At 46.2% G+C, this 27,947-nt stretch overlaps 1 protein-coding gene across 8 annotated transcripts in view; it reads left to right on the top strand.

Moving 5' to 3' along the window:
• The window catches only part of SLCO3A1 (solute carrier organic anion transporter family member 3A1), a 319,029-nt gene that overhangs the window by 244,812 nt on the left and 46,270 nt on the right, over positions 1-27,947 (top strand). For all 8 annotated transcript variants that reach the window (XR_013395179.1, XR_013395180.1, XR_013395181.1 and 5 more), the window contains 2 exon segments: positions 9,173-9,436; positions 25,626-25,790. Coding sequence is in view for 5 of the 8 variants with exons in the window: in XM_077938333.1 (XP_077794459.1) it covers positions 9,173-9,436; positions 25,626-25,790 (429 nt within the window). In the remaining 3 variants the exon portion in view is untranslated.

Raw genomic sequence — 27,947 nt, forward strand, 5'->3', positions numbered from 1 at the left:
GGAAAATGCTTTTAGAAGACACTGTTGTGGTGGCCTTTGTGAGGAAATATCCACATTCAAAACCATTTTAATCAGAACTTGTGTTCTTAGCAGGAAGTGCAAGTCTCAGAAGACCCTGAGTTCCCCAATCCACGATTGTGGGATTGAATGGGATGCGAGATCGATGGGCTAGACTGTGCTGTGGTGACAGACGGTCCCAAAACCTCAGTGATTTTACACAACTAAGGTTTATTTCTTGGTCACACTACATGTGCAGGGTAGGTTGGCAGTGTCGGGGTCAGGGAGACTTGGCTCATCATGGTCACCTGTTGATCTGTTCTCAGGATCAGTAAGCATTCCCAGTGCCCCGGGCCCAGGCTCACAGAAGTTCCATCCTGACCCTAGCTTGCACAGTTACCAAGGCAGGAAACCAGTTTTACTCTGGCCCTTGAAACCTCTATTCAGAAATGACATACAATGTTTCCCCTCATATTTCATCAACAAAAGCAAGTCACATGGTGTATTGGTTTCCTGTTGCTGCATAAGAAATGACCCCAAACCGAGTGACCTAAAACAGCAGACATTTCTTATCACGCAGTTCTTCATATTTTTTTCTGTGGGTCTGGAATACAGGAGCCGCATCACTGGGCAGTTCTAGCTCAAGGTCTCTTATGAGGCTGCAGTCAAGGTGTTGCAAGGTGGCAACCTGGTCTTGGGTCATCCCAAGGCTCAACTTGGGGAGGATCCACTTCCAAGCTCACTGCCATGGGCCCACAAGAGGGGGCTACCTCACCGTGACACCCCTGAACCAAACAACCCAAGAGAAGGTGAGAGAGAGCACCTGAGGCAGGAGCCACAGTCTTTTTATAACCCAATCTCAGAAGTGACATCTCATTACTTCTGCTGTATTTTGTTTGTTAGAAGCTAGTCACTGGCCGGGCGCGGTGGCTCACGCCTGTAATCCCAGCACTTTGGGAGGCCGAGACAGGCGGATCATGAGGTCAGGAGATCGAGACCATCCTGGCTAACACGGTGAAACCTCGTCTCTACTAAAAATGCAAAAAATTAGCCGGGCGTGGCGGTGGGTGCCTGTAGTCCCAGCTACTCGGGAGGCTGAGGCAGGAGAATGGTGTGAACCCGGGAGGCGGAGCTTGCAGTGAGCCAAGATCGCACCACTGCATTCCAGCCTGGGTGACAGAGCAAGACTCCATCTCAAAAAAAAAAAAAAAAAAAAAAAAAGAAGCTAGTCACTTGTTCAGGTTTACTATCGAAAGAGAAGGGATTATTACACAGGGACCGGAATACCAGGCAGCAGGGATTTTACAGACCATCTGGGTCATTGCCTACCATGTGCAGTCACATTTCTACCTTGTGTCTGAAAAGGAACACTATATTTACATGTAGTTTAGCATGTAGCAAAGCTGTATTTCCTTTCTCTCTGAAAACAGAGGGTGAGAAGCCATTCCAGCCTTTGCTTCTCATGCCGATCTATCCTCAGGATCAATAAGAATTCTCAGTCCCCAGGTTCTCAATCCATCATCTCTTGACAGTGCTAAATTTACTAATTCACCCCAAAGAAATAATGTGGTTTTAAATCCAATCAAGTCGCTTTGTGATTCACTCCATTAATCCCACTGATATATTTACTTGTAGCTAATGATGTTACAGATTCCAAGTGGAAAAAAAAAAAATCAGAGGCAGCCTTATTTATTTATACTTTTAAAGTGCTGAGTCTGTTCAGAAGGTGATTGAGTGCTGGTGTTTTGTAGCCATTGGCTGGCCCTTTGAACCCATTTCCTAGGGAGTGCGGTAAGGGGTGGGCTGGGAAGAGACAGGACATGTGAAGTGAGTCGGTTTCCATCTTGTTCGTATAGACAGGCCAGCTTCCACCACTGCACCCAAGGCAGCACAAGACAGGGCCAGCAGAGGGGATAGAGAGGAGGCATTCTCCTGATACAATGGGGAAGCCACCTTGAAGGGTAGCAAAGTGGCCAGGTGGCATATTTTGCCCTCAGTGGTATCAGTGGTGGCCTTTGAACCAAAACCCTGTGAATGACCAGATTATCTGAGCTGGAAAGAGCCTCAGACATCATTCCTTTCCAACTCTTTCATTTTCCAAATGAGGAAACTGAGTCACAGACAGGGGAAGGGATGTCCCCAATCCAAGGAATGTATCTCTATAAAACCCAGATCTCCTGAGCCTGCCTGTGAAGATTGCACTCACCAAACTCTCTTAGGAGAATGAAACGGCACCTTCTCTCAGTGCCCGCAATGACCAGCAGGTAGACAGATGGCTGGAGGAGGCTTAGCCCATCTACTCCCGGTTCCCTCCATTCGCTGAGGCTGTTCCTTCAGCCTGGAATGCTGTTTCCATCTTACTGTGTTCAGCATCTCTGTTTGCCCTTTAAGGCCCAGGGTGTAGCGGTGTGATCCATGGTTCCAGTCTCATTGGCTACTTGGTGCCTACATGGATGTAAGGCAGGTGGGCTCTTTTCAGTCCTGTGTGGGCATCTCGCTGATGGCAGCCTTCCCCACCAAGTTGATAATGGACTTCTCTTTCTGTTTCTAAAGAATGCAAGGTGCATTGTCAGTCATGATCTTTGCGTCCTTCCCATAGGCACCGTGAGGGTTGGTGCAGCTCTTTACCAGTAGAGGGCAGAAGAATATCATTTATCCTATTTAGGGAGTCAGCCACAGAATTCTGTAGTTTCCAGCAGTTTTTATTGTTTCTAATCTTGTGACTGAAACTTGCCGCCTGGGGGTGGATTTGGGCTGTATTTGAGGAAGGGATTCTTAATTTCTTTAGGGCCTCCCCTATCTTTTCCTTGCTTTCCTAAAGCAGTACTCTTCTGTAGGGCTGTCCAATGTATGGGAACATCACTGTAGGCATTAATAGACGAGGGCCACACACGGACACATGTTTCTGAAGTCCCCACTGAGATTGGGGTCCAGGAAAAGCAGCAGCCTGAAATTTGTGGGGAAGCGGCAAGGCAGGTCCACAGAGGGCCCTCGTTATGGGGTAGATGGAAGAGAGAAGGTGGCGTCCACCACATAGCCTGGTGCCCACATTGAGAGGAGAATCCAGTGAGGAAGCCTGGTTGAAACTTGTGAGTAGATGCAGCTGGGGGTGCCAAGGAGGGTTGGTTGTAGACATGGGCCAGCTCTGGGGTGAGAACCCCCACGGGGCACCTTGCCTGGAGGTCCCAACTGGCTCCACTTAGACATGGGCTGTGTCTGCTGCTATCTTTCATCCGTGTTTGATCCCTACATGGTTCCCTTTGCTCCTCAGCTCAGGGAGAATAACTCTGTCCCCTGAGAGCTGGGGGAAGACATGATGGTACCTCCAGGATTTCTTTTTTAGGTTCTTTGTTAAACTGAACCCCAGGTGAGAACAGGACCTTGAAGAAAAGAAGGACTTGGTAACAGAATACATATCTAATCACTGCCTTGGCAAGCCTTAACTATGTGGGTTTATTACAAGAAGATTAGTAATACCAGCAGCCATGAATTGGTCACTTATTAAAGCTGTACATAGATTGCCTCATTGGAGCCTCAGCACATTTTTATGGGAGTGTAGATCCTACTATTAGGTGAGGCATTATCATGCAATGGTTAAGAATTCGAGCACTGGAATCAGACTCCATTTGAATCCTGACTACCCCCCTTACGAGTTCTGTGATCCTGGGGACATTACACACACATCCTGAGTCTGTGCGTGGATGGCATGAGCTACTCATGCAAAGCATTTAGCACAATGACTGGTGTATAGTAAGCACACAATAAATACTTATAATAAGAAATCCGAGAGGTTAACAGTTTCCACAGCTAGGGATAGAGCAAGGATTCATTCCCAGGCCTGTCTGACCTCAAAGCCCCACTCTTAACAGAACAGCTGGCTTCCCTGAAACATCTCCAGGCATGTAGCCAGAAGGGGGCTCCCTTCCGTGGACAAAGGCCTTGTTGAGATGACCTAGCCTCACCAGCACATCCGTGCAGACTTGTCCTGAGGCACACACCAGCAGGGCTCGCAGAAGGCTGCATGGCGTTGGCAGCTGGAACAAGATGTGGCCATCTGTTTCCTTCACAAGAAAGGTCAACAGACTGAGAGCCTCCTGCTCTGCTGTCCTGAGGGTTGGCTGCTACTGCTAGATTCCTTCATTTTGGGCTAATTAGCCCAATGGCTGGGATTCTAGATGTTCAATACCACCCTCCAGCCTTAGCCCCTTCCTGTCTCCATTTTCTAATTAGGTTTGTAACTAAATGATACTCTTAGAATTCTTGAGTCCCATAGCAAAAGTGTGGCAACATAGGTTAAACAAATAGGTCAATGAACTACAAAAAAAAAAAAAAGTCCATATGTCCCAGGAGTAAGAAGTAAATGTCGCCAATTTGCTTTGATCTGCTCTTCTCACAATCTCAGGTATCCTCATGAGTTTGTGGGTGGGTTGGTTGGTTAGTTTTAAACTGGTTTAACTGTATTTCCAGTGACTTTTCATTTGATCTTGGAAATGGGTGGAAATCTCAGTGAGCCCCCTAGTTCAGTTGACCTTTGGCAGAAAGAGTAAACAGCTGTCAACAACTCTCAACTTACCCAATACAAGCAACAAATAAGAACAACCCAAAAGTCAGACACAAAGAGTGGAAGGGTTAGAAAAATGGATCTCGTAAGGCTGGGCATAGTGGCTCTCACCTGTAATCCCAGCACTTTGGGAGGCCGAGGCAGGTGGATCACCTGAGGTCAGGAGTTTGAGACCAGCCAACATGGTGAAACCTGTCTCTACTAAAAATAAAAATTAGCCGGGCATGATGGTAGGCACCTGTAATCCCAGCTACTTGGGAGGCTGACACAGGAGAATTGCTTGAACCTGGGAGGTGGAGGTTGCAGTAAACTGAGATCTCACCACTGCACTCCAGCCTGGGTAATAGAGTGAAACTCCATCTCCAAAAATAAATAAATAAATAAATAAATAAATAGGGGAAATGGATCTGGAAAAGGAGAAAAACCTTCTACGCCATAGAAAAACCTTCTATGTCAAGACAAGTCCAAGGTGTGCCTGGCTTCATGACAGACATTTCCATCATGGTACACCCAGTATATGGCTCTCTTTGTTCCACTCTGCAACCCTTTTCTCCTGTCCCCTTTACCAGACTTCCCTCAGAATGAAATGGCATCTGTTCTCATTGTCTGAAATGACCACGGGGTAGATTAGTGGCTTGATGAGGGAGTTGAGCCTATTCACTTAGAGTCCCCTGAGTGTGCCACACCTTGACTCAGCCTGTTCCCTCAGCCTGAGATACTGTCTCTACCTCATTTTATTCAACATCTTTCTTCATCCATGTGTTTAGTTTTGTTGGCAATTGAATGTATCTAAGTGAATGAAACAGATTGGTGCTTTCAGTTTTGTTCTGGGCATCTTACTGAAAGCAGCCCTTGCCAGAAGGCTGAAACTGCAGCCGTTTTTTTAAAGTTAAGACACTAACTAGAACCAAATAGAGAAGTAAAGAGGTTTTCAAGCCTTCCTCCCTACCTTTACCTAAAACAATACTTTGCTATGTCAAGCCTGCCTGAGACGGCTGTTCTTATAGAACATGGATTTTTATTTCCTAAACCTTTTGTACTAGTCAGGGTAGACTAGGTTATGTTGCAGTAACAAACAGCTCCCAAATCTCAGCAGCTTAGAATACTAAATGGTTCTTTCTTCTTTGTGCTAGATCCAATGCAGATCAACACGAACATTTCGTTTATTGTAGCCTGTCAGATACCATCTTAGGAGGAAAGGGGTTGGAGTCATGCACCAGCTCATACACACTTCCATCCAGAAATGATACATAACCCCCTTGCTCACATTTCATAGGCAAATCTCTGTGGCTTATGGTGACACCTAACTTCACAGAGTGAGGAGGTGTCATCCTCCTTGACATCAGAGGTGGAGGACACTAATAACATCTACCACACTGTCCTCTTCCAGCCACACAGAGAACTCTCCCTCAATATCTCTAGTACTGAAACAGTATCTGTAGAGCATTGACAGATGATTGCCAGCAGGTGGAGGGAGATTTTTCACCATAACTAGCCAAAATGCCTTGTTAGCTGGGCACAGTGGTTCACACCTGTAATCCCAGCACTTTGGGAGGCCAATGTGGGTGGATCACCTGAAGTCAGGAGTTCAAGACCAGCCTGGCCAACACGGTGTGAAACCCCATCTCTACCAAAAGTACAAAAATTAGTCAGGCATGGTGGTGGGCGCCTGTAATCTCAGTACTCGAGAGGCTGAGGCAGGAGAATCACCTCCACAGGAGGTGGAGGTTGTGGTGAGCTGAGATCACGCCACTGCACTCCAGCCTGGGCGACAGAGCAAGAATCCGCCTCAAAAAAAAAAAAAAAAGAAAAGAAAAAATAGTGTTTGTTATAGAGATGGACAGAGGTAAGACATTTTTCAGACAGGTCCAACCGTTAGTTGTCTTTCCTAGATCAAAGTCACCAAGCCTCCCCCCGCCCTCAGGGCAGCACACCCTACAGCTGAGCGGTTTCCCTCTGCATGTTATTTCTGTGTCTGCCACAGTGCTCCGGATAATTGAAATGGAGAAAAAAATCAATACTTCCCAAAATAGTCAGTGATGAGTGTCTGGGATCTACAGAATGCTGCTGTATGCCACCTTCACGCAGGCCCCGTCTCTTGTCCTTGCCCAGGTGGCAGGTGGGCTTTGGTTCTGACACAGGTGACGTGCCCTTCCCCGTCTTTCAAACTGAGCCAATGTTGGCTTTCCTCACACATACACATACCTACAGGGAGCAAGTTGACATGTTCACACAAACCGTCACCTCCCCCATCACTGTCCCTCTCCCTGGGATGTTTTCTCACACATAGAACAACAGAGTCACTAAATTCCTAACTAAAATATGACTTTTCTAATTTTGTTCCCCCAAACAACTGCTAGGATTTCTCTCTCTTTACCAGCTCACATCTGCCAGCTTTTCAATTCCCCCTTTATGGAGCCTGGAGATAATGGAGGAAATACTTCAGCTCCCTTTTGCTGTCTTCTGTTTTCATTCATTGCTTGGCAGCAGGTGAAGAAACACAGTAAGTGACTAGTGAAAACATTCCTGTTCAGCTACCAGAGGCAATATCACTTCCTTGTGTCTTCCCTCATTTGCATAAAGATGCTTTCAAGATCACCTTGTGTTTTCCCATGCCGTACCTTTTAAAAAGATCCCTATTTTGAGATTCTCATTTATATACATATATGTACATAAAAGTGCAAATAACAAGATCTACTCTCTATATAAAGAGCCTACTATGCATCAGGTGATTCTTGCTCATTGCCTGTCATCCTTGCAATCACTCTAGGTTGAAGCTGTCTTCATTTTGCAAATGATGCAGCTAAGACTCAAGGAGGGTAAGTAACCTGCCCAGTATCATATGCTAGTAAGTGGCAGAGCTGGGATTCGCAAGTAATCTGCCCAATATCACGTGCTAGTAAGTGGCAGAGATGGGATTTGACCCCAAGTTCTCAAAGCTTACACTGTCCCCTCTCCAGCTTGTAGCTATGCAGAAACATCTGGTCCATCGTAGTGCTGTTATTGCTGCTGAGTGTATGTCAGCGTCTCCAGGACAGTGACTCACCAGTGTTCTAAAGGCCACTTGCTACTTACTGGAAGAGCTGGCGGCCTTAGGCTCATGGCACAAAGAGCAGGAATTGATCATTCACCTCAGGCCCTATAGGGAGCCCAAAACAAAGTCCAGACATTGAAGAGGGGCAGTGGAACAGAAAGGTGAGAGCGTGGACCTTGTTCCGTCCTTCAGCCCCGTGAACCTGGGCAAGGAACCTAACCTTTCTAAGCCTCAGTTTCTCCATCTATAGAAAATAGAGATAATAAAAGTCCTGCCTTGTAGAGTTATGGGGAAGGTTGGCTGGAACAGTTAAGAATGTGCTCTGCTTAATGCCTGGTGCAGAGGAAACCCTCAATAAATGATGACTGGCATTATCATTAATGCTAGCTGAGGAGTCTTCAGGGAGAGCATTTTATGAATGCTGAAGTGTTCATCTGGTGTCTGCGGTCATTACTCTTCCCAGAGCTGTCCATCCATCTGGTCCAGGCCTGCAGCCCTGTTGGTCCTACTTCATACACCATTGCCCAGATCTCCCCAGTTCTCCTTCCGTGTTCCAGGGGCGTGGTTTGTTATCAAAGAGACATTTCTAAGCAGCTCGCCTGGGAGCCGTGCTGTGCAAGGCAGTTGTAAAGAGAGAGAAAGAAAAAAACTGTACCAAAGGGTAAGCTGAAGTTTATGTTCTTGTGACTTAGCTGGCAAAATCAAATAGTGGTACAAGGCCACCAAACCACATGCATAGCACCTTTAAGCACATGAGTTGGCTGCAAAGCTTTGTATTAGAGAGCTGGTGCCAAGCCACGGGCCACCAACAAGGTTGGCATTAACCTCTCCACTAGTAGCATGGAAACAAGGGACCCTCACCATAAATAACAGGCTACCATCATCTGGATGCCCCAGCATGTGCCAGGTACTGTTCTGAGCATTTTATGTCTGGTGTGGTCATTTAATCTTCCCACTAAGTACTACCATCATCATAGATGTTATACAGATCAGTAAACTGAGGCATAGAGAGTTCAAACCACTGGCCTAGGATCACACAGAGAGCAAGGGGTAGGACTTCAACCCAGGCAGCCTGGCTTCAGAGGCCATGCTGTAAAACCCTATTGTGTGCCTCCCCCGACGAGCTGTGAACCTAATTTAAGACACTGAGTGGGGCTTTGAGTGGGATCTCATATGAGCTGCTTTTTGGAAGCCAAGAGTGAATATACCTGATGAAAATCTACCTCTGAACAATAAACACTCCCTTGTGTTTCTTTGAGCACACCTTGGCAGCTCTGCCAAGCCAGTCAGTTTTAACCTAAATTCAGAGAATGTCTGGCTTCTCACTGTTTTTGTTTAGACTGATGTAAACACAGGGTAGACAAGAAAATTAAGGAGGGAATGTGATCAGCCTTGGGCTTTGAGAGAAACAGAACTGCTGATGTGCAACAATAGGCTTCGTAGCCTGGCAGCCACTGTTCCCAATCCCAGGTCATTTCTAGAGCCTTTGCCCTCTCTATTCAACTGAGTCAGATTCTCAGTAAAATCCCCAGTGGTGCAGCCTTCTTTTCTCCACTAAGCTGTGCTCTTTCCCTTTGCAGGTAACCTGGACATCACTCCGGATGACCCCCGCTGGATTGGAGCCTGGTGGGGTGGCTTTCTGCTCTGCGGTGCCTTACTCTTCTTCTCTTCCCTCTTGATGTTTGGGTTTCCACAGTCCCTGCCCCCGCACTCAGACCCCGCCATGGAAAGCGAGCAGGCCATGCTCCCCGAAAGAGAATACGAGAGGCCCAAGCCCAGCAATGGGGTCCTGAGGCACCCCCTGGAGCCAGACAGCAGTGCCTCCTGTTTCCAGCAGCTGAGAGGTAAAAGTGGTCTCATCTGCCTCTGCTCAGAACAGTAGGGGGATTGGGATGGGGGTGATGAGTGAAGGGGTAGCACCCAGGACTGGGGTGCTTGGGGACTTGGTGGAGGCAGAATAATATTGGCCTGCATGGCTGGCCTCTACCAGCCAGGTACTTAACTTATTCCTGAGAAGTAAATAACCTGACTTGCTTAATAAAAACAAAAATGAAGTAGCTACCATTTGTTAAAGGGACCCAGTGGTTAATATAGGACCTGACATTTAATAAACGTAAATGTCTTTAGAAGGAAGCAAAATATTCTGTGGAGCTTTTTTGAATTCTTTCAGGCCACCTATAAGCCCCTGGAAGCAATAAAGGACTTTTGAAGTTGGCTTCCTTTGCCTGATATCAGCATTCTTTAAAAAGCCACCTCCAGCCTGGCGCGATGGCTCACGCCTATAATCCCAGCCCTTTGGGAAGCCAAGGCAGGTGGATCACTTGAGGTCAGGAGTTTGAGACTAGCCTGCCCACCATGGTGAAACCCCATCTCTACTAAAATACAAAAATTAGCCGGGCTTGGTGGCATGTGCCTGTAATCCCAGCTACTCGGAAGGCTGAGGCAGGAGAATCACCTAGTCCTGGGTTCAAGCTCACCAGAGGTTGCAGTGAGCTGAGATTGCACCACTGCACTCCAGCCTGGGTGACAGAGCAAGACTCCATCTCTAAATAAATAAAAAATAAATAAATAAATAAATAAAGCCAACTCCAAAGTACATTTCTGTAGATTCACTTTGTCCTTTCATTGCCTCCACTAAAGATGAGAGATGTTTTCCTGAAGAAAGAAATATTAACCCAGTCTTAATGACACAGTCACACTTTAGAATGCAGCAAAGCTCTTGCTATCATTTTTTAAAGAAAAATGTGCAACTTTTCTGAAAAAATGGTGAAGCACAAACAGTGATGCAGAATGAGAATGAGAGCCCCCCCCCACCCCCCCAAGTTGTTTCCATCTTAGCACAATCCTTTAAAGATGAGGAAAATGACGAGGAGCTGAATGTAGCCTGGCAGTCTCAGAAGCTGCTCAGCGACCATCAGGCGAGGTATGTGTGGGGTTCCTTAATGCACACGACTCCTTACTCAGCTCCCCTGAAGTCCTGCTGGATTTTAGAAATGAGTGGGCTCATGCAGCCAGGAGCAAGGTCAGGCACTACTTCCCAGGGAAGCTGGGATGCAGAAGGGAGATGGCCAGTCCCCTCTGTGCAGAAATGAGGCACTCAGCCGGATCAGACTTCCGCAGTGGCACATGCAGTCCTCCTGTGCTTTAGACATTTCCTAGCAGTCAAAGTCTGTTTACTAAACTTCTGTGTAACAATGTGCGCCTTCTATGGAGATGCTAGACATTCGTGGAGAGAAGCTTGAACTGCTTTGTGCTCAGCCCCCTGTTCTGTTCCTCACCAGCCCTGCAATCATTAACTCCCCCCCTGCTTCTTTTCCACGAATGTAAAACTGTAATAACACAATTCCTCACTGCCAGTGCTGTCTCGAAAATGAAAGCACTGCTGCAGAAGACTGTCTGTTAATCGTACCTGTTAGTCCATGAGGAATCTGAAGAACTTGTGTTATTTCTGAAGAGAGACAATTTTAATATCCTAATGTTATGTCTGGCCCCGTGTTCCACAATGGTTTCTACCAATGCTGTAATTTGGAATCATCTATAAAATTTAAGTTCCAGAATGCACTGGTAGATGAGAAGGCCAGCCAATCTGTGTCCTCTAAGGTTGCCTTGGCTTGGAATGCCCCCGTCCCCATGCATGTGTGCTTAATAAAATAGGCTCACTTCCAGCCGCCCCCAGGCAAGGAAGGTGCCTGCGACTCCCCTAGTAGCAGGAGAGTGATGCCTGCGACTCCCCTAATAGAACAGCCATCCATAGAAAGTGTCCTGGTAACTAGACCCCTAGGAATAAATTGGGCAGGTATGAGAGTGTGGCTTTCAAAGGACATCCTGGCCCTGGGCAACTACAGCATTTCCAAGTCGCTCCCCACCTCCGAATAATGACCCTGTTTCCCAAGGGCTCTGATTGTAAAAGCTGCACTAGTAATCACTTATCTTTCATCTCTGGGAATAAAAAGATGAAAAAGATATAATGGTGCCATCAGAGAACTCACCATCCCACGTAGGATCAGGCCTGTAAGTCAGCAAAGGCAGCCCAGTGTTTTGAGAACCGCAATAACAAGCAATACAGGTTGTTACAGAAATGCAGCAAAGAGACAGAGAGAAGCCCACCGCTCCTAGGCCATGAGTTGCGGGTGAGGGAAGGGTCAGCGGCAGAGCTGAGCCGAGTCTTGAGGCCTACCATGGCTTCAGCATTCTTGGGTCATGATGCAGTTGCTCATTAACTCATTTGTTTTATCCATTGGTAGTTACTGAGACCCTACTAGATGCTGAGCACAGCCAAGACTAAAGCGATTTATATTCTGGAGCTTATATTCTCCTAGGTTGCAATAGGCAAGGTCAAAGCAATGACAAGATAAGCAGGCACTCTGGGTGAGCTGCCGTTGTGCTGACAAGTACACAGTCAGGTAGACGAGTCTGGGACCTACGAGGCCATATTGATTACAAATTGTAATCTGTATACACACAGGCTTCGCTTCTGATGGTTAATGATTTTAATTTAGAATTAACAATTCCCAGAAGCAATTGGTCCATAATGGACTAACATGAGGTCCCAACAGGAAAGGAAGAAAGTGTTTCTACAAGACTCCTTAAGAGCCAAAATACAGTGAAGTGAGCTATTATGCTAATAAACACATTTTATACGTGCCAGTGCATGAAGTGGGGCCACAGTCGTTTATATGATTTATTTCTCCATGTGAGACACACGTTTTTGCTATATGAGCTTTTCCACCAAAAGCACCATGCAGTGCTCCCTGGCATTCCAAAACCCTTCATCCAGTTTGCATCCTGTGAAACCCACGCTTCAAATGCAGTGCTATACATGCAGTGTGTTACACATTTGTGGATGTAAATAAGCTGAACAGCATTGCATGTATACATAGAATTGACATTGCTCCTAAAACCTCTATGTTGCAATTTCTCATCCATTTTGTCTGAGTTTGCAAATGGGTTTCTTCTTTGGCCATCAATCTGTGTCCCCTGCTGTGCTCTGCAGACAGCAAAGGCCCCTGAGAAGAGCTGGCATTGCGCTGAGAAGAGCTGGCATTACACCAAGAAGACCCCTTCCAGCCCCTTTTCTCTGGAACTTAGAAAGTCTTCCCCTGCTCCTGGGAGAAAATGGGGCTCTCTGCTTTGAGGCAGACCCACCTAGGTTAAAATCCAGCTCAGTCACTTCTTTTTTTTTTTTTCTTTTGAGACGGAGTTTCGCTCTGCCGCCCAGGCTGGAGTGCAGTGGCCGGATCTCAGCTCACTGGAAGCTCCGCCTCCCAGGTTTACGCCATTCTCCTGCCTCAGCCTCCCGAGCAGCTGGGACTACAGGCGCCTGCCACCACGTCCGGCTAGTTTTTTTTTTTTTTATGTGTTTAGTAGAAACGGGGTTTCACCGTGTTAGCCAGGAGGGTCTTGATCTCCGGACCTCGTGATCCGCCCGTCTCAGCCTCCCAAAGTGCTGGGATTACAGGCTTGAGCCACTGCGCCCGGCCTGCTCAGTCACTTCTTAATCATGCAGGCTTGGCCACATCACTTAACTCCTCTCAGCTTTCACATGTGGTGTCTGGTTTAGTCTTTACCAAAACTGTGTAAGGTCAGTATCACTGTTTATTCCTGTCTCTAGATGAGGAAACCAAGCTCTGGTGATATGGGGGTTAGAGTTTGTGGTTCGATTTTCAGAGCATTCCCCTATAAAAAGCAGGCTTCAGACATCTGCTTCCAACAGTCAGCCATCAGTTGGGTTTGCAACCCTTATCCAAAGCTGAGAGACGGAAAGCCCAGAGTCTTGCTCCAGGTCAGCCTGGAAGTCCCCATCTTATAGCAACAGCCCCATAACCATCTTACCATGCAGAAAGCAGATGAACAAATACTTGGGTTTGTTACACTCCAGTATCTCCCCGATGTGGGGGCCTGCCAAGCCAAGGCACATTTTTACTTCTCAGCTGTGCCACCGAATAACTTTTCCTTTAAGACGTGGCTCTGGCTCTGCTCCTCCCTGATCTCACATTTTGGATGGCCTGTTTTTTACACACCTCACGTTCATCCTCTTGTGTCCTTTCCTCCCCTTTCCTACTTGGTAAGCCGTGTGTGGACAAGGCTGCACCTAGTGTGCTGAATCTAGCAAATGCTCAGAGTTTGCAGAATTGCTTGTGAGAGGCTACACCTGGAGGGAAGAAGTTCAGGGACTGTAATAGACAAATGTACAGTATCACCATCAGATAGTGTATTAAATATCACCTCCACAGTTTTGTGCTTCATTGTAAGTTTTCTCCGGCGTCTCTTGCCCTGAGAGGCCTTGATGGACGTGACAAGGGTCTCTTCTGCAGCCGCATGTCCATGTGCCTTCTCCCTCCAGCTCTGTACATTTCCTGGAATGCATCAGGCAATCTCTTGTTTGCTGCTGTTTCTCCCTGGAATGCCCTTCTTTCTTCAGCTCACTTCTGGGCTGGACTCTGTTCTCACCTCCCCAGGAAGCTCCCCAAAGCCCCTCTGTGTACATGCCCCTGTGTACCCGGTGCTGGGTTAGCTGCGTTCCTCTGAGGTCCCCAGAATCCCTGCAGAGCACCTGTGAACACATTACCATGGCAGTCTCTCTGCTTGTCTGTGTCTGCCCAAAGATTATGCATTTTCCAGGGATGAAGCTGTAGTTCATCTGTTCATTTCCAACGCACAGAACAGTGCATAGCATGTAGGTGATACTGGTTGAATGAAGTAATAAGTGAATACTTTCTTGCCAGCCTGCATGTATGTATAGACGTGGACACATGCACAAATAGCAGGTAATGATTTTTTTGTGCACTGTTATATTTCATCCCTGTACCTTAGGAGGCATTGGTCCCACTTACCAATAAGGAAAGTGAGGCTTGTAGATAGAAAGGAAAGGCATTTGAACCCGGGCGAAGGCTCCAGTGTCGGTCTTTTTAACCATGGCATTATGCTGCCACTTCTGACAGTAAACGGACACTCTCTTAAAGAATAAGTGGCGTCAGCAGGTGCTAACTGACTTCTTAGCAGAGTGTACTAAAACTCCAGCTGCTGGCTGCAACAGCACAGATGTACCCTAAAATGATGGGTCTTCCAGACACAGCTGCAGCCTAAGAGGAAGGGAAGAACCAACTCCCTGCGAGCATTGGCCTGTCCTGACCCTCTGCCAGGTTTTCTAGCTGGGATGAGTGTAATCGCACCAGAGGTTTAAAATCCAAAGGGAGAGTCCTGCCTTTGATCACTGAAAGAGCAGGGCAATCAAAAGCTGAGCACTCTTGTCTCTGAGCGCTTCACACTGACTGCCAAGTGGTCTCTTCCTGTCCCAGAAAAGGTAGCAGGTGCCAGCAGGTGCCGGCTGAGTAGGCAGGGCTGGGGCCTCAGGCTCAGAGTCTTTAAAGCCACCACCCAAATCTAGGAGATGAGTTATGATTTCCAGAGCTCTTGCATCAACCTCCCATTTGGCCCCCACAGGTGGCTGACGGGGTGGTTATGTTGCTAACCTCTGTCCTGATCCCTGAGTGATGTTAAACCAGGTACTCAGATTCCCGTGGCTGGGCTGGACCTAGTTTTCCAGACTCCATAATCCTGTGCTCTTTCCCCTGTTTCCTGTAAGGGTTCACTAAATTGTCCATAAACTGCTGAAAGAAAAGAAAGGGAATCAGGCTGGGGCCCATGTCACAAAGCCCTTCCTGTGTCTGAGAAACTTACACTTCTGCAGCCTGCTCCCCCTCCAAAAGAGGCCATGCAGAACCCAAGCTCTAGAGAAGGTTCACCTTTTGAGGAGCTGAGATCCTCCTGGGTCCTTGTTACCTCGCCTGCCCTCCAGCAATGCAGTCCATCATGGAGTTCAGCCGATTTTGCCACCCAAATCTCTCTCCAGCCTGCTCTTGATCTCTGTTGATCTGAGGGTCCTTGTTAACATTTATAAGGTAACACTCCACACTCCAGCATGCCCTGGGCCCTCCAGGCTGTTGTCCACTCTGTGATCTTTTCAGAACACATCTGATCGAGTTGCTGCCTCTTGCTTTAAGGGATGGAGGCAAAGTCCTTCCATGATCACTGAGTCCCTCCAAACCCTTCTCATGCCAGTCATGCCCTGTTCCCTCCACGCCCACCTCACTGGCCTCTTTTTAGTTCTCCTTATACCCCAGGCTCCTTTCCTCCTAGGACTCTGCATTTGTTCCCTCTACTGGAATTCTGATTTCATCTTCAGACATCAGTTCATGTGTCATTACTTAGGAACATCTTCCCCACCCGGTGGTACCCCTTCCAAGGCACATCGTAATTTTCCTTTATGTGCGTGAATAATTTTCCTTTATTCACTTACGCTGTACGTTTCATGAACACAGGGACTGCAATTGTTTTTGCTCGTGTCCTGGTACACAGCAGAGGCTCAGTGCCTGCTATTTGATAGGGGAGGGAGTAAATGGATTGCTGCTTTCCCTAAAGCTCCCCTGTCTCCTACTTCCCACTCAGGGTTTTGGCCTGTGTTTGACCAATCCATGGACGTAGACTTGGCAAGAGCTTCAGGTGTTCTGAGTGCCACCACCGGCCCACACGTGACTACCTGTGTTGGAGAGGATCTGCTCCTGGCATCCTGGCTGCTGAATGGTAGAGGATGTGCCAGCCCTGGAGCCAAAACAGACTTGCCCTGGGGACTTTGGGCTTCATGTTGTCAGTTACCCATCTTCTGGCAGGTGCTTTACATCTTGGTCAGGGAGCACATTCACCCCGCCCCACCACTGTGCTTCTCACAGTTCAGCAGGAGCCACAGATTTGCCTGGCCACAGGACCCAGCTCATGCCTCTCCACAGCTCATGCCTGGCCACAGGACCCACCTCATGCTTCTGCACCTTGGCCTCCTCCATCCATTACCATCTAGCTGTCAGTTTCTGCTACATTTTTCTTAATTAAAACCCTTTGCCTTTCAGCATAATGTTATGAGGAACCTGGTGATCTGAGAGTCCTTGTTCTGCCAGCTAACCAGCTGAGCATTTTTTTAAATCATGCACTGTGTCCTCAGAACCATGTTCTTCCTATGTGTGGATTTCCTGTTCAACTTTTTCTTTCCTGATTCCATGGTGAAGGAGACCATCTGCCCTCCCAAATGCTTGGAATCCTGTGCCAGGCTGTGATTTACATTCTGCCATGTCACAGGAGTTGTTTTTGTAGGTCCCCACAGACCAGACTGGTCACTGGCTTAAGTTCTCATCAATACTGATTAATAGGGGACCTGCTGTGGACAGCACGGGAGGGATAGGTCCATAGATAAGCTACAGCTGCACTTCTCAAGTTATTTCAGCAAAGCTCCTGAGACAAACTATGTGAGGGTGCCTAGCATGATGCCTGGCACTTTGTTGATATTCCTGGAGTGTGTGTTGAGTGAAAGAATGAAGGAAATAATTAGAAGGCAGCGTTTCCCAATTAGGGTCCCTTGAGATGCTCAGGGAAAAAACAAATCAGCAGCAGCAATAACAGAAGGATGGGGAAATGGTTAGATGACCAAATAACTTTGGGAACCTGTGTGCCGTTTGACCCTCTCTGAGATTCATACTCCTCAGACATGTGACTCGGAACTGTTTTATTCACATTAACTCTGTGGCCACTTGGCTAATGCTTCCAGGATACAGGGTAGAAAGTGGAAAGGCTCACAGGAGGTTCAAATGGATGAACTGAGGACCAGAGAGAGGGAACTTGGAGATACTAGCTTAAAGACTGTAGCATTTCACCCCAATCTGGAAGGATGAGCAGGATCCCCATGGATGGAGAGAGAAGAACTTTGGGATGGGGGACAGGGATAAGCAGAGACACATGGACAGGAATGCCCAAGACATTGTTGGGAGCTAGACGTCTGGTTTTAGAAAAGGTCATGCTAGGAGGCAGACTAGGGGCCGCTTCCTCACCAGCAGTTCCTGGTACCTGAAGCTGCTCGTGGAGGCTTTCGTGAAATTATGAATGAGTTATTGAAAGCCTTAGCATTGCCCTTCTGAAGTATCTGGACTTTATCTGAGGAGCCCTTGTTTCCAGCCAGGAGTTTGAGTCGGCACCTGTGGAGTTTCTTGAACCACCCTGCGTGTGGGCCACAGCCCAGGAATTCTGATTCCGTGGGTGGAGAAGAGGTCCAAGCATCTGGATGTTTTCAAAGCCCCCTAGATGATTCTATGTGAACTCCTAATTGCAAATGAATGCCAGAAGCAATGGGGGTTCATTGAGTGGCCTCCTCTGGGGGCCAACAGGTCAGAGCTGGTCCTCCTGCATTTGTACAGGCACGGGACGTGTAATGGCAGGGGACTCACTCAGCGAATAAGCTTGGAACACTGTAGGCACTGTGATCCTCGTGGAAATTCATAAGTGATATATTAGCATATGAAGGCTCTGAGAAGGCCTGCTGTAAACTCAACACTTGAGGCAATAACATCAGGAACTCTAGGCTTAAAGATGGGCATTTATGTCCATCGGGTATTTCACCCCCACTGTTTCTTTGTGAATGTCAGTATTTCTCTTTCCAGACTTTCCAGGGTGAATGCCCCCATTGTTAGAGTTTTCATGAATGCCAAATGCAGTCAGCCTTGCTGCCACGGAGGTGGGCCACCACTCTCTCAGAGAAGGTTCTTAGGGGCTGGCCAGGAGCAGTGAAAGCGGCTGTTTGCTTACAAAAAGACTATTCCCTTAGTCTTTTTCTCTCTGCTGCCTCTGACCTGGAAAGACACCATGTTGAGTCTGAATAAGACGTTGCTACCCCCGAGGCTGCTTTCTTCATCTCTGTGATCCTGAGTGGAGCCTGCGCTTTTCTGACTTCACACTCCGGAGGGACAGAAATGACTGAGGTGACGCCAATTTGGAGCTGCAGCTTGCAGGAAGCTAACTGGGCCTCTGCAGACACTTGCTTCGTGCTTTAAATTTTCTAATGGGCAGCCACACGATTCTTTTTCTCTTGGGCCTTCTTGGTGGGGTTATGAAGCGTTGGTGACTTTAAAGGAATCAATAGAATTGATGGGGGAGTTATCCCAGCCTGGCCGCACTCAGGCAACATTGGGATTTCATTCTAAACACTCATTTCTGGTGCTGATCATTTCTTATTTGTTCACTCAAGCCACGAGCTTTTCTGTGCAAAATTAGCACTACTCTCTGCCTCTTACCTCCACAGGATGGTCAAAAGGAAACCCGGTAGCTGCTTCTCTCAAACCTGCAATGAGAAGGTGTTAGGAAGCGCTCCCCTGGGGTCCTCAATAGCCCAGGGCAGAGGTTAGGAGGCAACTTCATCCAAATCAGTGAAACCACATTGGGTCTGAACCTGGAGCCGGAGGCTGCCCCATCTGGGGCCAGTGTGTGGCAGGCACTTGCTTTTAGAAGACTCCCAGACGCTGCAGGCCTCCTCTCCCACCTGGGCTTTCCTCCACCCCTACACAAGGGAATGGCTTAGATACCTCCAGAATCGACAGTGTAAATGAAGAAGAGACTGACATTCTGGATTTCTGGCCCCACAGGCCAGGAGTTTGAGTCAGCATCACCTGGGGAGTTTCTTGAACCATCCTGCGTGTGGGCCACAGCCCAGGAATTCTGATTCTGTGGGTAAAGAAGGGGTCCAAGCATCTGGATGTTTTCAAAGCCCCCTAGATGATTCTATGTGAACTCCCAATTGCACATGAATGCCAGAAGCCATGGGGGTTCTTTGACCTCCTCTGGGGGCAACAGGTCAGAACTGGTCCTCCTGCATCTGTGCAGGCAGGGGACATGTATTGGCAGGGGACTGACTTACCAAATAAGCTCACCCTGATTGTAGAAGCAAGAGTCTAAATGTGTTTCCACCCAGACAGTGAACCTGTGGAATGTCACTAATGGTTTGTTCATAAGTTTGTTTATGTTGCCTCAAAGTTTCTTAAGAGGCTGTAACAGTTAACCCTTCAAAGCTCTGCGATTCATTCCTTCATTTTTAAATTTATTTATTAGATTCTTTAAGACACCTTGAGTTTGTTAAGCGTCTGCTCTTACTGGGCGTGGTGCTCACATCTAATGATGGAGCTACTCCATCCTTGCTCCCAGGTGGCTTCTGGCTTGTGAGAAGAGAAGGACTTAGGCAAGGGCATCCAGTGGGGGGCTTAAGCCTGCACGGGGCACATAAGCAACCAACTCGGTGGTTGCTAAACTTTGATGCTATTCCATGACACTATTTTTCCTAGGAGTCACCACACCTTGGATTCACACCTGTACTTCCATCACAGTATTTTTCTACATCTTTATTATTTCTTCCCCTTTCCCTTTTAAGTTATGATTTGAAGACTGTCATTTATCTCATCTAAGCTCTCCCTGCCTCTCTGTTCTCTCTTTCCTGTGGGTCTCATGTGTTGGGAAGCTCCTCATGGCAACTCAACATTCAGAAAAACAACTTTTATAGATTCAGGTCCCCACAAAATACCTGAATGTTAAGAATGTGGACTTTGGAGCTCAGGCTGACCTTAGTTCAAATCCACTCTCCCTCACCTCCCAGCTCTGGATTCTTGGGCAAGGTGGAATTTACAGCCTCTCAATGAAGCCTTGGTTTTCTCATGTCGGGAATGATGATGTTAAGACGACCTGCTATTGTAACGGTTGTGAGAATTAAATGAAAAGCCCTTAGCACAGTGCCCCATCAAACACTGGTAACCAAAAAAGCATTGGCTACCATTGTAATTACTGAGCAGTTGCATGCATTAGCTTCATCTCCCCTTCTTGGGAGCCCTGACAGTGGTGTGTTGACAGCAATGTTATCAAAGGAAAAGAAAGTCAAGGCCAACTTCAGTAGAGAGATTAAAAGCAGAAATACACCGAGAGTCCAGCAGGTACACTGAGCCCCACAGTAACCACTGCCTGGGGCACCTTCAATTCCAGGGAATTGGACATGGGAACCAAGGCCATGGACAGGTACATTGTTTCCTGACCTGGCCTGCTGCCTGGCCCTCAGAGGTGGGAGCTCTTCTTGACCACAGAGATGGCCCGGGAACTAAGCCCAGCCTACCTTCTCCATGGCTGTGGCTGCCCCACCCCATGCTCTTTCCCTTCTCTGCTAGCTCACCAAGCAGCACACACAGATACATCTGCAGCAAACCGTGTATCCCCATGGCTCCAAGGAACACTACACATGACGAGGAGCCTCAGGGTTTCCTCCCTGACTTAACCATGAATCACTTCTTTTATATTAATTATGATTCATACTGAGCTCACACCTGTGTGCCGGAGACACTGGGCTACATGCTTTACACACTTGGGTCTCATTTCATCTTTATAGCAGTCTGTGGGATGGAGTTCTGTGCTCCAGTCACTTCCACATCTACTAAAGCCTTGAAGCCAGAATTCAAATCCCCATTACCTGACTCCTTAGACCAGGTTCTTAGCCATTATTTTATACAACCTCATTCAGCAAAACCTTTTCTACAGTACAAGCCTCCTCTTTCAGCTCTATAAGTCTTTCTTCCTTTTATTAATATTTCTCCCTCCCTCTCTTTCCGAGTTCTCTTCCCACAAAAAAAAAAAAAAAAAAAAAAAAAAAAAAAGGACTAAGTCCCAGATACATCCCCGAATGCCAGATCTGGTCATTTTCCCCAACCTAAGTAGAAATTTTTTATTATTATTATTGCTATTACTATCAGTATTTCTTAGAATTAAGCTGCACCTTTGACTACCAGGAGTAGCCTGCATGCTTAATCTTCAAACCAGGAGCAGCTCAGAAGCCAGACCAGAATAGCATACTGGTTACAAGCACATGCCGTGGCAGCAGGTACCAGAGTTTGAGTTTCTGCTGTGCTGCTCTAACCATGGGACCCCTCTCTGCCTCAGTTTTTTCATCTGTAAATGGGGGATTTAATAGTCCCAAGATCACAGGTTTGATATGAGCAGATATGTAAGCATTTAGAACTGCATTTTTGCACAAAGGAAATGCTCTGTCAACATTAGTTTTCATGACTCCTCTAAAATCTGCCTTTCTCCATCCTGAAGGACCTATAAGTTTCCAAGAACCCTTAATCCTACAGGAATCTCTTTTGAAGACTAGTAGTAGAAAACCTGTTTTCCCTAGAGACCGCTCTCCTGCCGCTCTTTCCAATTTTGTTCATCTTGCTGGTGACGGTACCAGGCTCCTAATGAGAGTTGAAAAGGTTTCTCCAGCTGGTGAGGCTGCATAATTCAAGCCAGCCTACCTCCCACCTCCAGCTCCCAAGTTCTGAGGCTAAATCGGTAGGTGGGGGGTACATGGCTAAGAGAGTCTGTAGATGTTTAATGGCCTGGTGTGGCCTTGGTTCACCAGTTTCTGTTTGCCTGGGTCACCCCATTAGCTGCCACCTCCTTAAAAAGTCAGAATTTTATAGGCTTAACAGTCTATTTGAATGAAAAAGCTTGAAACACAGGGTTGGCCCTAGGACCAAGCTAATTAATAGCCCTTCTCAAACTGGGGTTTTGGAAGGTAGGCTGAGCCTTTGAAAAGCAATCATCTTTTGAGGGTACTACAAGTGATTGCAACAAAAACTGGGGATGGGAGGAAGAACCTGGAAGGAAATAGCGAACCCAAGAGGAAACTGTCATTTCTGGAGGCAAATTGCCTTGGTAGAGGGGAAAAAAAAAAAGAATGTTCTTCATGCAAGTAAGGCCCACTGAGGCTTCCTCAAGTCAAATGATTCAGTCATATCATTCTCAAACCTAATGATTTTTCACATCTAATTCAAGGAGAAATTAGTTATTAGATATTAAGACAAAAGCAGGCAGTCTCCTATCTTGAGAAGGAATCCTTCCCACTGAAGTGGAATTATCTCCAGAATAATTAAATTGCTTGCTGAAGTATAAAAGTATTCCATTAACCGGAGTTGCCTTCGTTGAACAGTGCCTTCCTCATCGCCAAACAAATCATGGTGACTCTGAACAAGGACAGGGAGATACCAGGACCTAAATAGATAATGTGATCAAACTGAAATCATCATCAGTGTCATTTCTGAGCCAAAGAGCAAAGTTGCTAATCAGCAAATGCTGGAGGTATCAGCCCAGCAGCAGTTTTACTTGTGATCAAGCGTGGCTGTGGTGCTTTATTCTTCAGGAATCCTAGACTCTGAAGATTCTGCACCCTAACAAAAAAAAAATGAAGGCCACAGTGAAAGCATGGCAGAGGATCATTTTCCTGGAATGTCCCCAACCTGCCTATTTGACATTGGCAATGTTTCCAGAATTTAGATATCTTTATTCGAAAAGAGCACTGTGATGCAGAAATGGCGTTATTACTTGCCAAAACATATAAACCGCCAGGACATTCAAATGTATTCATTACAAGGAGGCACTGTTATAACCTGATGTGATCCATACTGTTCTCACTACATTGTGAAACTTATTGTTCTGTGGCATGACCAATAAGTCTCTTGCCATGGGTACACTACACCATCACAGTGTGCCACACACTATAGCAAATCAGCTTTCACTCATCAGTAGTGATTTATGAGGACAGAGTTTTAACATCCAAGGGGCTTCTGTACATGAAGATAAATGCTTACCTCACTGTCCTCTGTTTAAACCCAATGAATTCATCTATATTTGTTGAACAATCCACATATTTAAATAATTCAGTCAGGATTCCTCTAAATATTTGTACCATAGTTTAAACATAATGTGGATTTAACACAGGAAAATTTCCCAACATTTACATATAGGTGTTATAAAGGTAAACACTTCTAAACATTTATTTGAAGTGATATTTCTAAAAATTCAGATGATGGTAAATGTTTTAAACCCTGTAAAAATAGACAAAACCCACACATAAAGGCCAGTACACTTAAAATCAAGGAGGGTATAAGTGTATTAATACCATGGACTTAAAGTTGTTTTCTTATTATCTTTATTCTTATTCATACCCTTTTAAAAGTGTTATTTTTATTCGTTCATTGATTTAATCAGAGAGTTGCCTCCTAAGGTTTCAGGAATTTTACAAGGAACCACCACAGAACAGCCAAGGCCACCAGCTCTGGTTATCATCTAGTTATGACATAGAATTCGGTTGCTCAGGCTTTGCCAATTCCAAGCTTTTGGTCATCTGACTCAGTCCATTTGCATAACTAAGTTCTTTGTGTTATGTCAAAGAACCCTTAGATGCCTGTCTTCTATGTAGATTTTCATTCTTGAAACTTGATACCATTCCTAGAAATGATAAATTCTAAGTTTTGTATATCTGCCAGTTCTTGACTTATTGAGCTTGTCTGTTAACATTAAAAACTTATGCATCCCCTATTATTATTTTATTCTAATTAGTTGGGCCATTTAGAGGTTTCATCTCCTAGGAGATCAGATTGAGCCTGTATAATTAGCTCGCTTCTTTAGGACAGCTGGCTAATTCTTCACCTTGGAATGCAGTGTGAGACTCCCTGCCCACCTGTTTATTTTGCATGCCACCACGGCACTGATCAGTTTTTCCTAGACGTGGTGTAGTACCTGCTTCCTCTGGGACTCTGTGTTTTATCTGTTCTGTTTGCATAGGTGGAAACAAGTAAACTGCATGTCAGATATTCCACACTTTATGATCGCAGCAGCACAGACTTCCCCTAACTAGTTTCTGGGATACCACCTCTATAATTTTTGCCTTATTTGCATTCCACCTGAACCATTATGCACCTAAGACTTCTCTTTAAATAACTTTAAATCTACTTACTTTTTGTAACCTAGCAGTGTCTTAAGCCGTAACAGCCATGAAACCACACATTAGATGTATCAGCTGTATTTCAGCTTTGTTGTAAGGACACATTAAATCATGGCACAAATATTGAAATGACAGGGTTGTCCTGGTGCCCCAAAGCTCTCTTGCACACTGCCAGAATACATCATACCATAATTTAGGAGACTTGGCTGAAGACCACATGCCAACGATTCTGATTGCTGGGAATATCCAAATAATGTGCTTGTTTCCAAAGGATTTTTAAAAAACGAATCTCCTATTTTAAAAGCACCAATATAAGGGGAAGTCTTAGTGGCGTACGAAACCACATGCTTTAAGAAAAATAAATAAAGAAAGAATGAAATACAAGACCTCAACAATTCCTACTTTCCGGCTCTGTCATTAAAGTGGTGCATGAACCTCAGAGCACTTTCGCCCATCATCAGCTCTCATAGAAGCCCTGAGCACCTGGACTGAGTGGGAGGCTTCTTCTAGGGTAGACCAGGTGATGAGAATAGACCCCCTAGGGAGAAGGGAACACATTCAGCAAAGATCTACAGGAAGAACATTCTTGTACAGGGAAGACCCCCAACGACAAAGACCTGGGTGGGGTGGACCTGGGTGCAAGCGAGAAATAGCAAGAGCCACTGGGGCTTGACTGGAGGGTGGGAAGACGAAGGGCTAGGGGGTGTGATCAGATCACTGAGGGGCAGACTTCAGGCCATGGCACAGCATATGGTTTTTGACCATTCCAGGGTTTTGAGAAGGAAACTGATTTGAGCTGATCTCACTGACCGCTACCCAGGGAATGATTATATTGGATCAAGAGTGAAAACTAAGACCCCAGTTGGGTAGCTCTGGTGGTCTTCAAGTGAGAGCTGATGAAAACTTTTGCCAGAGAGGTAGCCATGAAGATGGCAAGAAGGGGTTTGATTAGGCATGTACACATTTTGGAAACCACAAGAATTTCATATCTTTCTTGAAACTGTTAAGTATATTTTCTTAACACACGTATATATATAGATCCATCAACAGGTATATTGACATATACTTAAATATATTGATATTTATAATTTATTTTATACACACACACACCTTCTGAGATTGCTTTAAAAATTTTTTAGTGTGTCTAGTGAGCTGTAAGAAAAGTCCTGGTATAGTCTCTCCTGTTTTAGTAGATAGTAATTGGCATCAAGTCAGTGTATGCTTTGAAGGCAGAGATTTCACAATCATGGATGACTTATGGGGTGTAGATTTTGGTCTGAGCAACTGGGTGCCTCTGGATGCTGTTTGCTGAAATGGACAAGAGCAGGCCAAGAAGGGGCCTCAGGAGCAGGAGGCTATAAGATGGGAGCACAGGGTGTGACCTTGACCCTGAATGTCAGCCTTCTCTCTCCCTGCAGTGATCCCAAAGGTCACTAAGCACCTGCTCTCAAACCCTGTGTTCACCTGCATCATCCTGGCCGCCTGCATGGAGATTGCAGTGGTGGCTGGCTTCGCTGCCTTCTTGGGGAAGTACCTGGAGCAGCAGTTTAACCTCACCACTTCTTCTGCCAACCAGCTGCTTGGTGAGTGTGTCTTCAGGCCCCCTGAGAGGGTCGGGGGAGGGTGTCCTGTGTTTACGGCACTAAGAATTTACTGAGCCCTGCTGAAGAACCCCACTCTGCTCTGGGCCTACAGCAACAAGATATATGTGGCCTCTGTGCACAAGGAATTTAAAGTGTATTCTCAGAGCAAGATTTGCCTGCCTGGAGCAATTGCTAAAAGCACATGATAATAAAGAGTGAAAATATAAAATGTACATTTGAGAGGCCAGTAAGTTGATAGATGGGTGTGAAATGGGAAATTTGGGGAAGATATGATGAAGAAGGATAAATCTGGAAAGGTTAGCAGGTTTTAGCTACATAAAGAAAGAATATTCTTGGCAGCATGAAACCTATAGTTAACACATGCAGAGCTTGGAAGCCATACACTCCCCTACTCTTCCCTGTGCCCACAGCAGACATAACTAATGGATCATGACACTCCTTCTCCCCAAGGTCAGGCATGGCTTTACAGTTCTTTAAATCGTAGACTACAGGTTTCTACCGCCAATTGTTCGGAGTTGACATAGTAAAGAAAAACAATTTGCACTCATGAGAAGCAGTGTTGCTTAGGCAGGGTAAGGAATGTGGTCCTGCAGCATGTCTTAGTTTCCTTTTCGTTTTGTGACAGTATATCATCCTTTACTTCAAGTGACAGGAAGCTGCATTTGTTGAGTTAATCAGCGGAGATGTTGATCAGTAGTGGACACAACAGCAACAGAGACATAGCAGTTAAACGAGAGGGAAGAATCAACAACGGCTCTCAGGTTTCTGGCTTGGAGAGCTTGGGGTACCAGTTGTAAAGACTGGAAATAACGAAGAAGAATCAGATCTGTGCAAAGTTTCTAGTTCAGACCTGAAGCTGTTGAGTGTGAGATGCCCATAGCATATCTAAGTGATGTCCAGTATTTAGCTGGGGGCTCAAGAGGGGTCTCTGGGATGATAATCTGTGTTATAAGTAGTAGTGGAGATTCAGTTGCCTCAGTAAATGGATGGTAGTTGAGGACACTGGAGTGGAATTTACATAGGAAAAAATGTGTAGAGTTAGAAAAAGATAGGTGAAACCCCAACCTGAAGAAATAGGGGAGTCTGCAGAGAAATTTAAGCAACGGCATCCAAAAGAAATGCAGAGAATGTGGATCATGGAAGTCAAGGGTGAGATGATTCCAAGAAGAAAGCAGCCATCTGCAATGTGAGCAGTCAAGCAAGGTGAGGGCCCCAATGTCCCAGTTGGCTTTAATGATGAGGATGGCTTGCAGCCTGTATCAGGGCTGTGTTCCTGAAGTGGCAGTGGTGGCACCTGTTCTGTGGTGTGGAGAGCAGCCCGTGAGAGGGAAGGAGTAGACAGTGAGCACGGGACTTAGCCAGGGGAGAAAGGAGAGAGGACATGGCCTGTGGCATGTGTTGGAGTTGAGGGAGGGAGTGGTGACTATGTGGTTGCCGGGACAGGAAAGACTTGAGCAGGTTTCTCAGTGGAGGGAAAGGAGCCCACAGCTGGGGATTTGCAGGAGAGAGAGTGAATATTCTTACTTTATGTGACTGATTAAAACCTGCTAACCTTTCAAGATTTATCCTTCTTCATCAGAGAAGACTTTGCACGGAACTCCCTTTACAGAGGAGTTCACCTGTTCTCCTGAAAGAGCAGAGGGAGGGACATGTGATGGAAACTACTGAGAGTGTGGTGATACGGCCAGGCATGGGGGCAGCTACAGCTCCACAGACTTCATCTTCTCTGTAAAATAGGAGTCAGATTGTCTGCTGAGAGGAAAGGGAAGGTGATGTTTTCTGATCTTCCCCTTTAAAATCTCCTGTCATGTCACAAGATGGCCAAGAAACAAACACAAAGGTGCTAACCATCATGAGTCATCAGAGAAATGTACATTGGAACCACAGTGAGATGCTGCTAAACATCCACCAGACTGATAGCACCAAGTATTGGGGAGGATGTGGAGCCACTGGAACTCTCATACTCGGCCAGTGGGAATGCAAATTGGTGCCACCACTTTGGAAAACTCTGGCTGTGCCTAACAAAGCTAACCATATGTCTATGCCATGACCTATCAGTTCCATTTCTGGTCATCTGTCCAACAGAAATAAGTGTTTGTGTTCACTCATTTACGTAGCATATGTAATAATGTCCAG

This window comes from Macaca mulatta, chromosome 7, assembly GCF_049350105.2.
Source record: "Macaca mulatta isolate MMU2019108-1 chromosome 7, T2T-MMU8v2.0, whole genome shotgun sequence".
NCBI classification, from domain to species: domain Eukaryota; kingdom Metazoa; phylum Chordata; class Mammalia; order Primates; family Cercopithecidae; genus Macaca; species Macaca mulatta.